Source organism: Camarhynchus parvulus, chromosome 1A, assembly GCF_901933205.1.
Source record: "Camarhynchus parvulus chromosome 1A, STF_HiC, whole genome shotgun sequence".
Taxonomy (NCBI): Eukaryota; Metazoa; Chordata; class Aves; order Passeriformes; family Thraupidae; genus Camarhynchus; species Camarhynchus parvulus.
In genome coordinates this window covers 26421111-26438876 of record NC_044586.1, presented here as the reverse complement: position 1 = coordinate 26438876, position 17766 = coordinate 26421111, and the positions used below count along the sequence as shown (strand labels likewise).

Sequence of the window (17766 nt, the reverse complement as noted above, 5' to 3'; positions counted from 1 at the left end):
AGCTTATCAAGAGTTTACTCTTAGGATTCCTACATGGATGATAACCAACAGTGTCCCATCTCTATTGCACTGAAGACAAATTCAGCATTTGCCATAGAGTAAAAGCATGAAGATACAGCAGAGGGGAATGGCTGCTTGTTAAACCACCAAAGCACAGCTGCCTAAATTCTCTCAGAAACTCTTAAGTGATACTGTCCAAGGAGAACTTCCCCTGACAATGTGTAAACACCCCATGTAGGCAGACATGGGCTGCCAATTCCACTGGCATTACACCATTGAGGGGTTTTCTGCCTATACTAGAGTATGGAATTTTGATATTTTACAATATGAAAAAGAAAACAGTGATGAACCTTTACTATTCTGTGGTCATGATATAATACTACCTTCCTAAGTCACAAAAAAGCTTGGGGGAGAATAGCTCATGCAGTACATGCTGCTCTGAGAAATGTCTTTTTTTAGCTTTGTGAAAAATGCCTGGTAATACAGGGAAAAACAGTCTTCCCTGTTCCCTGAACCTGTATTTTCAGCACTGCTTTCCTTCTTTTATGTTGTTACTCTATTTTTTTTTCCTTTTCAGGGTCTCATTTGTCTTGCGTATGAAGCTGACATAGAACACCTTTCCAGAGGAGGAGGGAGGGGAAGGCAATTTTGAGTATCATCTCACTTTATCTGAGGGATATGAACTAGCTAGCAAGTAGGTAAGGGTTATTCTAATTGCTTGGATAGACAGCAAGCAATTCAAATAATTGAATATTTATGGTTTTAACATCTAACTCCTGGAATTGCGCCCAGAAAAGAACAGCAAAACAATAAGCTTGGTTATACAAAACCTGTATCTCATAGTTAGGCTTTCTAATGGTAAAAGGGACAATTACAGCTTTTTCCACAGTTGAAACATTCAGAATCTCTCATTTCTCATTGTTTTCATTCATCTAATTTTTTTCATGGTTAATAGGAGCTCATTTGTACTGAAGGCTTACAGGTGCATCTTCATTAGCATTTTAGTTTGGCTGGGAAATCTCTCCACAGTTCCTATTTATGGTGGTTTTTGTTCACATCCTGGAGCAATCTTGAAGTCCCTTCCTTCTAGGTAAAATTAAGTGGGAATGTGGGCTCAAATGTGAGTGCTATACCTTTGTTTACTTTTATATGATTTACATGATCTGTTCTTCCATCATTTTTAAGGTGCCACTAGATTTTCAAAGCCAATATTTTCAGATCCAACAAGGATCTATATGATACACCAGGTTCATTTGAAGGATATTTGGTTTTTACTTTTGCCTTAGTAATAGCAACATTAAACTGCCTCTTAGAAGACTGCTGTGTAGGCAAAAGTTGTTTTTTTCTAAATTCAACCCATTTACCAGAAACAAAAGCCCCCAGTGACAACCTTATAATCCTACTCTGGGAAACAACAAATTAGAAATAAAAAGTACATTAACTTTTAATAATTTGTTTCTGAATTCTTTCTATTAAATATTGAATTCAACTATAGTATTTGCTTATAGTATTCAATGGAATCCAGTGAACACTAAAACTGAATAAACATACACCTACCTTTCTTCTGATTAAAATTCAAGTAAGCTGAGCATAGCCGCATCACAGAGTCACAGAATACGCTGGGTTGGAAGGGACCCACAAGGGTCAGAGTCCAACTCGTGGCCCTGCACAGCACCATCCCCAGGAGTCACCCTGTGCCTGAGGGCATTGTCCAGACACTCCCTGAGCTCTGTCAGGCTGCTGCTGTGACCACTGCCCTGGGGAGCTGTTCAGTGCCCAAACACCCTCTGGGTGAAGAATCTATTGTTAATACCCAACCTAAACCTCCCCTGACACAACTTCAGGTCATTCCCTCAGGTCTTGTCACTGGTCACCATAGAGACATAACATTACAGTTCTCAAGCAGGCCTACATATATATAGGTATAGATGATACAGATATAGATATAGATGTGTGTCTATGTGTGTGTGTATCTGATATCTTGATACTTTGATAAATTAAAAGCAGCTCAGGGAGCATTATACTGGGGGAAAAAAAACCCCTTAAATTTAAAAAAGCAAGCATGCTGGGCCCCAGAGATGTATTTAAACTAAACTAGATTTTAATTAAAGTTGTACTAAAAGGTATGGTGAAATTATTTTTTGCATGTCTTTGTGTTTTCACATATGGATTGAGGTTTTGCATGGAGATTTTTCTTTCTTGACAGGTAAACATCTTGCAAACAGTTGCACAAGGACGTACTTCTCTCTACAGCCACTTAGAGCCTGATTTGTGCCAGAAACACAGATCCCATTATCAAAGCTACAATCTACATGATATTTTAAAGAGAGACTGCAGATAATATTACATTGATCATCAGAAGTGTGATACAAACCCCTTGGTGTGTGTTGCCTCTACTGTTGACAGAATGGATTGTGGGAGGAAAAATTACAGAGAACCTTGCCATTCTATGAGATATGTCTGGAGGCACCAATTCTTAAATATTTTCTTTAAAAATAAAAATCCATAGAAGACAACTAATATTATTCCTTGTGAGCTGTACAAGTTTGATCCAGAGTCCTTTTTTAAGGGGGCACTTCATCATGACTTAAATATGAAGAAAGCATATATATACAGAGTAAGTCTTCAACACTTTCATCCTTGTAAATACATAAACAATAAATAGCTGCTAATGAGATCTACAAAACACCAACAAAAGTGAAAATAAGACTTCCCTTCTAAATGATTTAGCAAAGGTCTTCCTTTGATATAAGAAAAATATGCATAACTAGGAAAATAAAAAGTCAAGAGATTAGTTCAGTTGGTCAGAGAGTGCTGCTAATAACATCAGGGTCATGGCTTCAATCCCTGTATGGGCCATGCACTTAAGAGTTGGACTTTATGAATTTTGAGAGTCCCTTCCAGCTCAGAATATTCTGTGATTAGAAAATTATTCTATGTCTCAGGAATTGAGAATCTTAGTTTTATGAACAGTACTGTTAAAATGCAGAAAATTGGCATCAGATGGTGTCACAATTTGCTGGCTACAAGTGACACAAATGAAAGCTCTAGAACATGAACAGTGGACCCACTTTTTAGCTTTCTGAGTTTTGAAAATATTATTGAAACAAAAGATGGAACTCCCTCATGGTGATTAGATAGTTAGTTAAGTGTGTAACTCCTTGCAAAATTCCTTGTGGGAACAAAATCTGCATATGGGTTGCATGGAGAATGGATCCATCCACAGACATACATCTAGTAAGGTTACGCAATACACAGGAAACACCCAGGAGGTGCTCGGGCTTAGGAGGACCTTGGGCTGCAAACACTCAAAGGCTGTAACACCCTGAAGAGGTGTCACTATGTCACTGTACTGCAATTACACATTTCCCACAGGCATTCATAATCAGTCAAATAGGGCACAGGGTAGATAAAAACTTTACTCTTACTGAGACCAGCACCATTATTGTCTGTCCTTCTGTTGCTGGTAAACTTATGAGAACTTATTCATTTGGATATCCGACAGTTCTGACATATTTTCAGAGTACAGCTGTGTATCTTCCTCAAACACGGCCATGTAAATTTTTCTTCTTCAAATGAACAAGTCCAAGCTCCCAGTGAACACTCTGCATAGCTCTAAGAAGATAATTAATCTCTCACTACGTAAAAATTAGAAATGTAAAAAAATCCTTTTTATTTATTTAACTTTACTGCTAGAGCTATATTATAAATAGAAACTGAAAGTCATACACATAACTTGTATGATCAAGTGCTAAATTAGGTGTAATATATAGTGTTTCTGTGGATTTTCAAAGAAATTGAGAGTTTCAATTTTATTATACACTGAATTTGTAAAATCAATAATTTCTACCAAAAGGTAGAAATGCTCCTGAAAGCAAGGAGTATTTTTAAATTTTTTAAACCTGCCATTATTTTTTAAATTTCTAATTACAAATCAAACTACCCACTGTATAGAAGTTATTCAATATAGTAAGAACCAGATGCAAATTATTTAATCTTGTTTTACAGTAAGATCTACTCAGTCATTCTGAAACCATTAATGGAATTGTCCCAGATTTACTGACCAAATCCTGGTGAAAAAAGGGTTTTCAAGGCTGGAATCAAAATTCTGGAACTCATAGCATCATATCCATTTTAGGAAAAATGACAGTGGCTATCCCAGAATGAGGGAGACTGGTGCTCAGTTTTCGTCTTTCACTAAACAGCATCGAAGTTTAATTTTCCACAAGAACACTATCATCAGCAACATACTCTGATATTTGTCATGTTTACATTGTTCAGCTAGAGCTGTTTATAAAATGCATAATAAATTAACTAATGAGGAAGACTGACTCTACTCTAGTTTTTGGACATCCACCAAAGGAAAAGAAGCTTGTTTTCCCGCCCCCATTTTTTCATGAAGCTTGGAATGACATAAAGAGAGAAGATTGTTACATCAAATGATACTAACATTACAATGGGAGAGCAAGGAACAGAAACAAAAGAAATCTAGTGAGTTGCGTGCAAGAAAGAGAAACAAGAGTTGTGTTTAATTTCAGAATGGTCTTAGGAGAAAACAATTTTTTGGTTACTGACTAGTGTGTTATACAGAGAGCTTTCCATTTTTCTTAAAACTGGACATCACTAATTATACCCAGAGGACTAAAATTTCTTAAAAAAAAAACAGGCAGATTTTTGCTATTTCCTTCAGTTCTAATCATCTCACATATGGCTTGGAAATTCAGCTGGTGAGTAGAAAGCTTTGTAAAAGATACAAAGGAGAAGAAGCAGAAAAGCAATTAAATATGAATAAGAGGACATGACACAGGAAAAGAAAAATAGATTGAAATGTAAGATAGAATATTCTAAATAATGTTACAATCAGTTTAAGTGCATTCACAGGGTAAAAGAAAACTGTACCACAAAAAATATTGTGAGGAATTGAAGACTGAGACATCCTAGTGCTCTTTGTTCATTGCCTTCACCTCACAATGGCAATTGTTCTGACTGATGAAGTGAAGAAGTTTTCAAGAGCATCCCTCCACAGCTTGGTCAATCAAATTTACAAAACAGCCAGTGAAAAGATAAGAGAACAATACAAGGCATGGTGACAGCCTAAAGACTAAAACAATCTGTCTCTGCAAATGGTCCTATTACAAGTTAGAGTTATTTTGCTTCTGGCTCAGTAAAAAAACCAAACCAAAATAGCAAAGCAGAGAGCTGACTAAGATGACTAATCAGATAAATATGAGTATTGTCCATGGTTACTCTGCTTCTAGAGATGGCTAAGAAGCGTAAATGACACATTACAGAAAATATTTCTTCTTTTGACCTTACATGTCAGGATAGTTATTACACCTGGAAAAAGCTATATTAAATGTCAATAAATAACATTTTAAATTACATTGCTTCTAACAGCTGCACTCATAAGTTCAAAAGAAGGTTCCTCAAAAGAAGGTCCTCAGACAGTCCTTATTGACTTAATATAGTAGTATCTGTTGCTCCTTCAGGGAATCATTTTATGGTTTGATGAAGCACTTATTTATCTGTACTGACACCTCTCAAGAAAGGGGATGTATGCAACTAAATGAAGTGTAAAAGATTCTAATAGTTGCAGATAGACATGTATACAAACATGCATACATTGCAGTAAGCTTTACATTATGCTTAATTCAGAGGCAAAAAAGGATTCAGAGAAATAGCTAACTCCTGGACCTGATAGCAGTGTAACACACTCCTAAGGATTCTGAGGGGAATTTTCCCCAGTTTTGGGAGAGTCTAAAATTTTCCTCTCCAGCATCATCACAGCATTGCTCTATTTCCTACCTTCCTCCTTACCAGACTGAGGCTTAAGAATACAGGCTTTCAAAATTAGTAAAAATACCTTAAGCATCAGAACAGATTTTTTTTCCCCCCTATATTGTAAACAATAGCTAACCGGCTTTATTCAGAGTAAGCAAATAATGTGAGTGAAAAGAGCAAATCCTGTGAAGAATAGCCATTTGAATAAAAGATAGGCAGGCACATGGCTCAACACATGCCTTTCCACATGTGGTCAGATGGTTCAGAATTTGATTTGAAAAGAGATAAGCTGTTCATGTCATTCCTTGTTTGATTAACACATCCATTGCTATATCTGACAACAGAGATTCAAGACCCATCTGCAGTTTTATTCCCTCAATATGCTTGCTACAAATTGTTTTATTTTCATATTACTTTACCATTTTTTAGCAATCTGAACGTCCACATATTGAGTGACATGAGACAGTATGTTTGGAGAGCAGGTTCACATGAACAACTAAGTGGGCTCAGCCCAGATAATTCCTTTAAGCCTGAGAAAAGACTAAATGACAACACTACAGAGGCATTACTGAAAGGCTGTCATGAACTTTAAGTTGGAAAAATATAGTTAATTCCAAGGAGATTACCTTTAACTTCAGGTGGCATGAGATTCAGGGGCACATTGTATCTAATGTTTCACAAAGGCGCCAGCACAAACCAATTTCTTAGAAAAAGGTATACTGTTTTTGACTGGAACAACAGGAATTGGTTTCATCCACAGCATTCCAGGTATTGCCTCAGAAGACCTTTCTGCCACTATATTTTTGGGTGTCTTGAAATATTTGTAACATTGAAATATAATTACGATGAGCTGCATGAAATTAATTTCTTTGAAACTGGACTGTGCAAAGACAATAATTGTTAACAAAGAGAGTTTATAATATTAATCAACACTACATTTCTCTGTCCCTTTGGGACAGACTGCAACTTGCTTTTGATAACTGTGCAAAGGCTGAAATTAGAAGCAGCAAAAAGAAGGGCAACATAAGGAGACCTCAACATGCTACATCTAAGTTAATTAGAACAAACAATAAACCATATGAGACAGTACAGAGTATGATCCCCAGCAGCAATTCCTGGAATAGCTCTACTACGTCTTACTAATTGCATTCAGTTGAATGTAGCTATAAATTATAGGGAAAAACAAATAATTTTTGCAGATGAAAATGTTCAAATAACCTGTTTTGAAGAATGCCTTGGCAGAATTTGTTGCATTGTAATCAAGAAGATGATGAAGAAAATTAAAAACCAGAGAAAAGAGGGCCTGAATTTGACCTTCAAAGCCATTTCATCTGGAAAAGAGTTTTCAATCAATGACAAGTTGGTACAGACTGGCAATACCATTTTTTTTGATATTACCTCACTGGATGTACAGGTGTCTGGATAAAGGAGGTTGGAAAGCTTTATCTACCAAAATTTGTTGATTATTCTTACTTCATTACAAGCTAATATTTTCCCCTTTTTCTGTCACTTGAAAACCATGTGTTCTTTTGCTAATTAGTGAGGTTTTGTTAACAAAGACAGTGTACCATGAACTCGCATACAGCACACCCAAAAAAATGCACTGGCAATAAAAGTTACTTTCTTCTTCTTGGTATTCCTTTCATTTTCTATTTCACTTCTAGTAATTCCAAAACTTTTTATAATTGAAGAAACAAGGCTTGAAGAGTCTACATAGACATCAGAGTTTGATCTTTCATATCCGCTCTTAATAAATGAGACACTTGAATAAGAAAGTAATGTTGACAAATACGTGACCTACTTCGAAGAGCAGCTTTACTATTGTCACATAAAGAAACATTCCTGCATGAGAATAAATTCTGACTGTATACAGGAATGCACCATAGCCAAGAATTTTAGGCCTGATCTCTGAAAGAAGTTTCTAATTCTAATAGGCTGTATTTCTCGATTCTCTCAAAAGAAAAAGACAAAACTACAAGTTTTGAGCTTTTAGGGCTGCTCTTGCTTCTGAAATAGGGCTTGTGAGACAGAAAAATTTTGTCAGATATGTACTATAAAGAAAGATCTAAGGACAATTATAGAAGGAATCGAAGGTGTGACTGAAATACAATTTTTTCAAAAGTAAAAGAAAAAAAATTATAGTCTACACATTAAAGATTAAATTCTTGAATTGTTCATTCCAGGCTGTTTGAAGGAAAAATGTAGCCTGCCTAGATGTATTAAATGTCTCTCACAGTCAGAGAACATAGCAGATAAAAGCAGTAACAGCTACTTTAAGGTCCTCTCCAGTGGAGACAGCCTTTCTAACTAAGAGATAAACTCAGTAAATACTTCTCAGTACCACAACAAGATGAGAAAAAATGGTATCCTCGTTTACAATGAATGGCAATACTGAGCTTATTGAAAATGTACAGATTTTCATGGGCTGAAAATAAAGATTGTAATGAGATTACCTTCAGACATCTGCTGGTATTTTTGCTGCATACATGAATCTGAGTACAAACCTATCTTGTGAGCTGAAACAGAATATGAACCTCTGCAGAACTGTCTTTTTAATTTCACAGCCCAATTACACTTGGGACAAGAAGACATAATGAAATTATATGGATTAGAGAAAGATCCATTATTTTGACTGATCAAGTAAAAATGAAAAAGAAAATCATCCAGACTGACAGTTTCAGCTGCAAGCATTGATTGTGCCAAGCCAGTGTTACCAAAAGGCCACAATTTTGTTGCCTTCCATCTTTAAGATTTACGGTTTCAAGAGAACTTGAGGAACATAGAAAACAAGGCAGAGAGATCTCTTAGGTAGGCATTTCCCTGAAAGCCCAGGCTGCCCTCTCCTGGAGCGAATAATTTTGCACATCTGTGGTCTCTGTTCATGGTCAAAGTAACATGAGGAACATCTCACAAACAAAAATCACCTGATTATCAGGTATTTAATTTTTCATGTGTGTTATCTTACAGAACACCTACTAAATATGAATTTAGATGATGAAAAAAATCACACGCATCTTGCTGGGACAGTTGCCCACAGAGATGACTCCCTGTGCAATGAAGCGGTCTCACTTTTAGTACAGTAATTTATTATAGTACTATGTGTAGTAGCTGATATTACTGGGATGCACTGGCCTCCAGCTTGAGGTGAAATGCAATGCTATGAAAGCATGACCATTCACTTGGAATTCAAGAATGCTTCTCTGATGTCAATGATCTAGCACCAGACAAAGCCCTGAATAGAGTTCACGCCAATGCTGCATTCACACAGTCTGCCCAACACACACTGGAGAGACAGAAATATTGCCAACTTGTTGCAGGTTCTTCCACCAGTTAAAGTTCAAAACAAAGGACAGAACTTTTATTCTTACAACAGGAAACCTGATATTAAGGTATCTGCTGCCATCCATGCATGCAACATACCTGGTTTGTCTACTCTACAAGGCTATCTGATGCCAGAGCTGAAGCACATATTTATCATTGTATGTGACCTGTTCTGTGGATAACTAATCAGAAATGTTGACATATACTGTCAATCAGATAATATGTCTCAGATATTAAATATATCTGTGAAAGTGTTCCATGTTTTTCTATTTGATAAAAATACACTTCTTAAAAATCAGGACCCCTGTTTCAATTAGGTGATGTAGGGAATTAGCAAACACTAAGACTAAAACTGTGATCCCCAAACACAAAAAGGAGCCATCAACAACAGGTTGATTCTTTGGTAGCAGACTACTAAAAGTAGTCTAGACCACCTGAGGTAAAGGTAAAATTTTTAGAATAATTATTTTTTGTATTCATCTCTTACTTTTATCTGAATTATAATGAATCATTGCAAAAGAAGAAAACATGAAAAGCACCGTAATTGAGTAGGGAAATACTTATGCCTTATTTAGATGGAAGTTTCTGATTTAGAAATCCTGTAAAAAGCATTTAAATTGTTTCACTCAAATGCACACAAATCTTCAATTAAACTAACCAGTATTTTAAGATGCAGACTTTCTATTAATTTTCAAAAGGTTATATTTAGGTCATATGGTGAGTTGTATCTGTTATCACTGTAGATCATGAAAAGAAACAAGGGACCTTTCAGTGCAACAACAGCTAGCTAAAGCAGAGAAAAGCTGTAGCAGAACACAGAACAATGTTTCTGCTGCTCCTTGCTGACCATTATTATTCCAGGTTCAGCTTTTAATATTTTAGATAAGAGACAAGCCTTAAAGATTTCTCCAAGAGAGACAATTTTGATCTGTTCCTTCCAGATTTTGTTATTCTCTTTCCACATTACTACTCCTTGTCTCTTGCAGAGTTACCATGCATCATCTATCAGTAAGGAGTCAAAATTAACTAAATGATCAAAATAAGATATGGGTTTTGTCATTCGGAGTAATATTGTGTCTAATATGGGATCCTGTATATTACTTAAATAATTCCAGGATACCAGCTGAAAATGGAGGGCGGAATTGTAATTTTACTGTAATTATTTCATTTACTAATGGTAAATTAAGGATTACTGATGGAAAAATGTACTATTGAAAAGCTTGTCGAAGATGCCCTGAACTTCAGTCATTTTGCCTGTTATTTTTTCTTAGCTTTTTGGTCAGAGATAAAAGGAAATTCAGCTTTCACTCAATCCATAAATCAAATCATCCACAAATTAGAAGCATAAAATTCTAAGAGGCAGGACCTTATAGTCCCAATCTCAGATAAAATGGAAAGCAGTAATTAGAAGTTACTGAATGTAGTCCATTGTAGATTCAGCCAAAGAAGATAAGAGTCAAGCGAATCCAGATACTGTGAAGAACTTTAACAGAATTGTGTAACAGCAAAAATCTGGAGAAGTGAATTATCTAATGCCAGTGAATGTTCTTTCTGTTTTCTTATCTTTGCTTTTAAGCATCAAGAATATTTAGTATAATTCAACTACCCGGAATAAAATTGTGATTGCTGAGGAGAATTTACAGTAGAAAAAAAAACAGTAACAACCAAAACATTAAAGAATCAAATGACCCCAGACCTAGGAATAAAAGATACCATTCAAATTGCTTCCCGTTAAGTTCAAAAATATTTTCTATATCCTTGATATAAGCACCTTCTTTTAGTTTCAAAGATGACTTATATTATCTTTGTTTATATTATAATGCAAAAAACCAATATGAATAATCTCTGATCATTTTAACTCTCTCTTCATCAAAGAAGGTAGGATTTCTCACTCTTATTTCACAATAGCCCTAAACATACAGTTTTCTATTGATCTAGCTATGAAATTATTTTTTTTTTTAAATCTACCAACTAGGAATGAAAAGGATTCATCTTGTTTCAAGACCAATATTACAAAAACCAATTGATAAGTTTGCACTGAATCTTAACATTTTTATTATTTTTATTTTACAGTAATCTACTCCTATTTACATTTTAAATACAATACCCTTTTAAACTTGATCTGCAGATCCCATAAATTAGCTACCAAAGACACTTGTTTCATATCATCACTTTCCTGATGTTATGAAACAAGTGATGAATACTATACCCTTCTGCCACAAATTTAGCCTAAATAAAGCAACTTCTATATGGAATTTGAAAGGACAAAGGTAAAGGTTTGTTTTGCTGACAATTTCCCATTCTTGAAGCTTTGATCTGTGAAAAAGGAAATACTTTAATCCTTTTTACAGCATTTTCATTATGTAAATCTCTGTTTACAGATAAAACCTTCCTCGTTCCATCATTCCATTCAACTCTTATCATCAGAGCAAATACACTGAAGCTTTAATGAATCCCATCACTATTGAAGAAACAATCACAGCTTTCTTAGAAATCTTCTCTTCCTCATCTTTACTGGTGGTTACATAATGATTTCTAATTACACTTTTTAACTTAAAATTCTTACTGGAGTATATTGACCACACAATGATGAAAGTAGATGTATGAATCATCATCATTTCAAAAACTAAATTACCTAAATTCCAGGCAAGTCTGGAAATTAAAGGTTTCTTATTCAAAATGTAATATTCAGGAAAAAAAGTATGCCTCATAATACTGGTCATAAAATTATCAGAACTCTTTGTAGAGTAGTAAGAAAAAAAATCAGGAATAATTCTACGTATTTATAATAAATGTATTTTACTACCAAAGACAACAGCAATTACAAGTTAAACCCAAAGACCTAAAGTTTTATAAAGCTTTGTTGACAGACAAAGTAAGCTTTTTTCTTATACCTGTAAGTTCTTTCTCTTCAAGACTGTATTCCAGAGATCCAAAGGAATAATTAGCTGGACTGATTGCAGGAGTAGAAATAAAACTTGCACAGCCAATGGTTGGGTTGATTTCAAAATAATTGTGGCCGTGATTCATTCGGTGAAATTCCAGAGAAGATACTATGGATGTACGTTGCTTTGGCTACAAGAAAAATAGAAGGTTGCCATGAAAAATACAGACTTTTTCTATAGTTTTCATCACTTGATATTTAATAAACCTATTTTTCTTTGTTTTTACTTTTTTATTTGGCTCAAAGGTTATAGTAGTAAAAATCATTTCATATGACAAGCGTATGTGTAGAGATATTTTCCTTCTAAAATCTAGATTAATCTTTATTAGAAAAAATGCATGTCTTCATTATAATCAATTTAATTCAACATAAAATAGGCCTTTACAACCTTACATATAATAATTTCAATCATCTTTTGATAAGAAAGGGAGCTCTTCACCAGCTGCATTGCTGGGTACATCTTGCAAAACAATTAGACCGCTGATGCCTGTATAATGAAGTTTACTAAATAATATCAAGTGCCCATCACTTGAAAGCCACCCTCTGCTGTTTATTCCATTTATGAATGTGCCTCAAATATTCAAAGACTGAAATGTCTGGAAGCTTAAGGGGAAAGCGTCAGCTTGAAAAACCTACATGAAAATCAAACTTTCTGCATGAGTTTTCATGCAACAGCTAAACAACTTGGTACTACTTTATTTCAAATATTTACTTTCAAAGGAAACCTCTGAGGAGACCCCATTTAATGGTTGTGCTTTGGATTGCAGAGCAGTTTTAAAGCATGAGAAACTAATTTCTTTTGGGTGGATCTACACCACCAGGTGTAGAAATTAAATCTATATAATGTGTTCATCAGGTCAGCAACAACTTTTTCACTACATGGACTTGTTCTCATTGCACTGCACTATGTACTAGTGCAGGCATAACCTTAGTGGTCAATATCACAGCTTTTAAGCCACAGACCACTGCTGGTTTGCAATGCCATGTTAAATAGTCTGTTGCAGCACTCATCTGGTTCCATACCCACAGTACCCTAACCCCAGAATGCTCCTTGCGGCCTCAAGATCAGTGACCTGAAACATTAAACACCTCTGAAATAGAGGAGGCCCTGCATCCACGTTTATAGTTGTTTGTATATTTCACAATAGAGAAAAACATCTCAGGAAATTCTGCCTTGGAAAACCAAACCTGGACAAAAATAAGAAAAAGACAATAAAAGATGCTTCATCTCTTCTTGTTCTAGCATGTCAGGTTTAACATGTCAGAATATTTGTAAGGGTCAAAAATTTGTTCCTTTTTAGTGTCATGACCTAATTATTACCTTTGGGAACATAAGACCCTCATTGGACCACAAAGGTATTCACCATCCCTTACCTGTTAAATCTATCAATATTCCAGTGGAGTGATTTTCAAATTTGTTTTTGGTCAATTTTTAGGTTACAAGTCCTGCAATGCTTGTGTTATAAATACTGAACCAGGCTGTTTTCACTAAAAATTCACCCTTCGTATTGGAATGTCAGACAGAAAAATTCAATAGAATTAGGTCTGTATAATGTTGATTATTTTTTCAAGTTGTATTAGGCATCATATGAATTAACTGTGTCATGTTAAAAATGATAAAAAGGGAAATTTTGGTAAGCATTGGGAACTCATCTATGGTCTATTGAGCGGACTTGCTTTCTTTCATAATTAAAACCAGTTTCTGCTTTGAAAGCCTGACTCCTAGGTCTAGTAATTTCATGGGAGAGGTAAATGAACAGGGACAGACTCCAGCATCAAACAGTGTGGTTGGAAATCATTGTTTGGGATCTGAGCCAAAATAACTCAAATCAGACCAAAAACATTCATCTGTATTAATTAAATCTAAATGGCACACTTTTGCTTGACAACAGACTCACGAATGACCTAATTATTTCTAAAACTGAAAATGATGTCTGGTCATTTAGAAGTACATTTCTGGCCCTTTCCCAGCAATGGTGGCTTTGCAGATCTTCAGGACCTGAACTCCTGTGTTGAAAAGGGAGTTCTCTTAACATGAGGTGTGGTGTCTGGTTCTCTTAACATAAGGTGTGGAGTTCTCTTAACATGAGGTGTGGTGTCTGGTTATTTTTGAGCCGAGACAGTTCCTGACTAAATGTGCAGCTGGAATGGTCCATCTTTGTCTCTCAAAGCAGCTCCAAAGGCAACTGCCCTGGCCTTTGTCTAGCCAGCCCTCCAGCCACTGGTTTGTCTGTGTGCCCCTTTCTTAGAGGCAGAATAGCAGCATCTGATACACCATTTGGCCTTTCACTACCTTATTTTGGACTTGGGCACTATTATTACTGATTGAGAGAAACGTATCTCAGTTTAAAGTCTTTCCAATCTAAGGCTTCTGCAGAAAACCTCTCTCAGTGTCTAGTACTGCACAGCACTACACTGCTGCAACATATTTGGAGTTAACAAGGTCTATCCATCAACATGCGCCAATAATTTTTCTACATAATTAGTCAGGAATCCAGCATCTAAGCCTTTGTAGCTAACTAAGAAACTAGAGGAACTAGAGAAATTTTTTGCACTTTCGCTGCATCCTGTAAAATGTTATGCTGTTAAAGTACACTAGTTGTTCATTAATATATGCTATGAGAGCCTAAGTAAACCAGTTTGTGCTGAGTGTACCTCTCTGCCTTTATTTCTCTAAAGCACTATTTGCACAAAAAACAAACTAACAAAAAAACCCCCAGTAGAAATGAATCAATCTTTTTTTACAGTTAGGATTAAATTCCATTCTCAATTTCATCAACCAAATTTCCAGCACAGCTATTTACATGTACCCTAGGTATTTAAGCTCCCAGATTGGCTAGATCCCCACTCAGTTGGGATCTAGCCAATAAAATCACAATCTAGTGTGTGTACCATCAAGAGTCCAGAGAACAATTCACCTCACCCCAGTCCCCTTGGTATTGATTCCCTTGCCTTAATGCAGGTATCTCCCATCACTGCAGATTCCTTAGGGCATCCCACCTGGCCTCCAGCAGCCATTCAGAAGAGTGCAGGTCTCCATTATATCTGCCCTGTACAATACATGTGCATTTCAAAGACATCTCTATAGCACCTTGAATGACATTAGATTCCTACTTTTAAGTAACTGAATTGAATCCTGCAACTGTCCTAAGCATGATGGGAGATTAGGACTCTAAATCAGACAGAGATTCTTATACACAGAAATGAAAGCAGAGTGTTTCAGTCACAGATTCAATCTCACATCCAACTCACTCCTAGAAACATTCTAGAAATCTTTTCTTAGAATCTGACATCAAATTCCAGTCTTACTGGCAGTAATTCCTGATTCGGTTTGCTGATTGCTCCTGCCAAAGCCACTGTTTAACTACATTTACCAAGAACTCTTGAGATTGTTTCTGAAAAATTCTAAGATTATTTACTATATTGAACACCATAACTCAGTCAAGGGTCAAGATTTCATAGCTGTGAAACACAAACACAGAACTCTGTCCCAAAGAGATAATGCTTCCTTCATTCTTCAAAGCCAGCTTTGTCATTACATGCCTTCCTTGTACTAGTCCAAAGGTCTGGACATGCTTAGATAACCCTTGTGAAATTCTGGCATACTTATGGCTTCACCTTACCCCAAAAAGCATGCTACATAGCATGCAGATTTGTCCTTCAGTAGATTTTGATTCATTGGATTCATTCATTCATTTAGTGTTTAATCCACTTGTTATATGTAAATCTATTTAATGACCAATATTTACTTTTTAGGTATTTCTTCACAAATATTATTTCAATTGTCACAATACCAACCTAGAAAACCCTACACCATCCTAAAACAGCATATCAAATCAGGCTAATGAATAAATCTTTTCAATGAATAAGAAAAAATGTCAGTACAAATCTTTAAAGATAACAAGATTTAAATAACTGTTAAATCAGGTATAATAAAAATATTTTCATGTTCAGTCTGTAGTAAACATATATCAATGAAAGATACCCCTTTGACACTGCAAACACAGGAAAAGCATCAAAATACACATATTGAATTGCTTTTTAATTCAAAAGACAAGTAAAAACTTAGTCCTTCCATTAATGGAATTTGCATGCAAGTTCTGTAATGCTACCATGACTGGCATGTTACACTATAAGCAGGCAAGGGATCATTCAAATATTTCTTACAACATTTAGCAGAGGCAGTAGGGCAAAACTCCTTTCTCAATTTAACACCAAAATATTTCTTAAGCTTTGAAGTATACTCTGCAATACAAGCTTCTGACTTCACCTTCTTTTTCCTTTGGGATTTGTGTACATAGCACTATCATAGTCTTAAAAAAAATAATTTTCACAACACTTGGTACTATGCCAGAGCTAGCTGCCCCATTTTACAGATGCTGAGCAAGGGTATAGATCTTTCCCAAGGGACAGATATGTGGTTTTTTGAAACAATGAGAACCAATGGGCCGAAGGAAACTCTGCATTTGACAAAACCTGACAAATTCCAGCTGCCCTATGCAAGGTAGAAATTGGTTTCAGTTGCAATATATCATGCAGAAAATGTATGATGGAAGAGGGAACTGCACCTACATTCTCAAATCCTAGTTAGCACATAAAATACAGACTTACCAAAGAAAGCAAGATGCTGCAGCCCCTTCCCGCAGGCTCACATATCTCACATATTTAACACCATGTGAGTGCACTTATGTGGCCACTTAAATCCCGCATTTTGATACCTGCCCAGATGATTCAATTCTTTCAGTTCTCTGAATCACTCACTCCTTCTTCAGAAATTTTTCTTTCTTCAGCTTCCTTCTAAAATCTCATTCTACATACTCATTTTCCCTTTCATAGAATCATAGAAAGGATTGAGTTGAAAGGAACCTTTAAAGGTCATTAGATCCAAACCCTCTGCAATAATCTGGGGCATCTTCAACTAGACCAGGTTGCTCAGAGCCCCATCCAATCTAACCTTGAACACTTCCAGGGATTGGGCATCCACAAGTTCTCTGGGCATCTTTCTTCTTTTGTTTTCTCCTATCTATTGTTACATTCCTTCCAAATCTACTTATATTACTCTTAAAAGACCTGCACAGTATCCAGTTGATTCCAGTTCTATTTGGTGTTCCAAAATTTGATTTTCTGTTTTCTCTGTGGTTTTTGTCATCAAGGTCTCAAACTCCCTCATGGTCCCCTCTCACAGTCCCTATACCCCTCTCATTGTCCTTGAATGCCTTCAATTTTAACCTCTGTCCTCCCTTTCAAATGCAACTTTCACATGACTTTTTTGGTTTCTGCCTTTTGCCTCGACATTCCAGCATACCATCTCTGTTTCTGTCTTTGTCCCTTTTGCTCATGTACACTTACATAGAAGCACAAAACATTCAAAATTTTCTCAGTAAAATACAGCCTGTGACAGGACAGGCTTCCTTTTTTCTCCTGTCCCCAGTTTGATTTGCAGAAATCACCAGTTCTGATACATTCTCATCAATCAATGTTGCTGTCAAGAATTATTTGATTTATAGGATCTGAGCTAAGGTGATCAAGTAGCCTTGAAATTGCAAAAACTGGAGATTACAATGCATCTGTGTTTGATTTATCTATGTCACCTAGAAGTGCAAGACTATACTGAATTACTACTAGACTTCTGAATTAATTATTCTGTCAAGCTTCAAAATACTATGTTGAACAAGCTGAAGACACATTTTCTTTTTAACATGGTAAAATAATTTTCTCTT

General features: G+C 35.8%; 1 protein-coding gene across 8 annotated transcripts in view; it reads right to left on the bottom strand.

Annotated features, from left to right (window-relative positions):
• The window catches only part of ANKS1B (ankyrin repeat and sterile alpha motif domain containing 1B), a 407446-nt gene that overhangs the window by 242808 nt on the left and 146872 nt on the right, over window positions 1-17766 (bottom strand). For all 8 annotated transcript variants that reach the window (XM_030960758.1, XM_030960760.1, XM_030960754.1 and 5 more), the window contains one exon: window positions 11997-12177. In XM_030960758.1, coding sequence (XP_030816618.1) covers window positions 11997-12177 — 181 coding nt within the window. The remainder of the gene's footprint in view (window positions 1-11996; window positions 12178-17766) is intronic.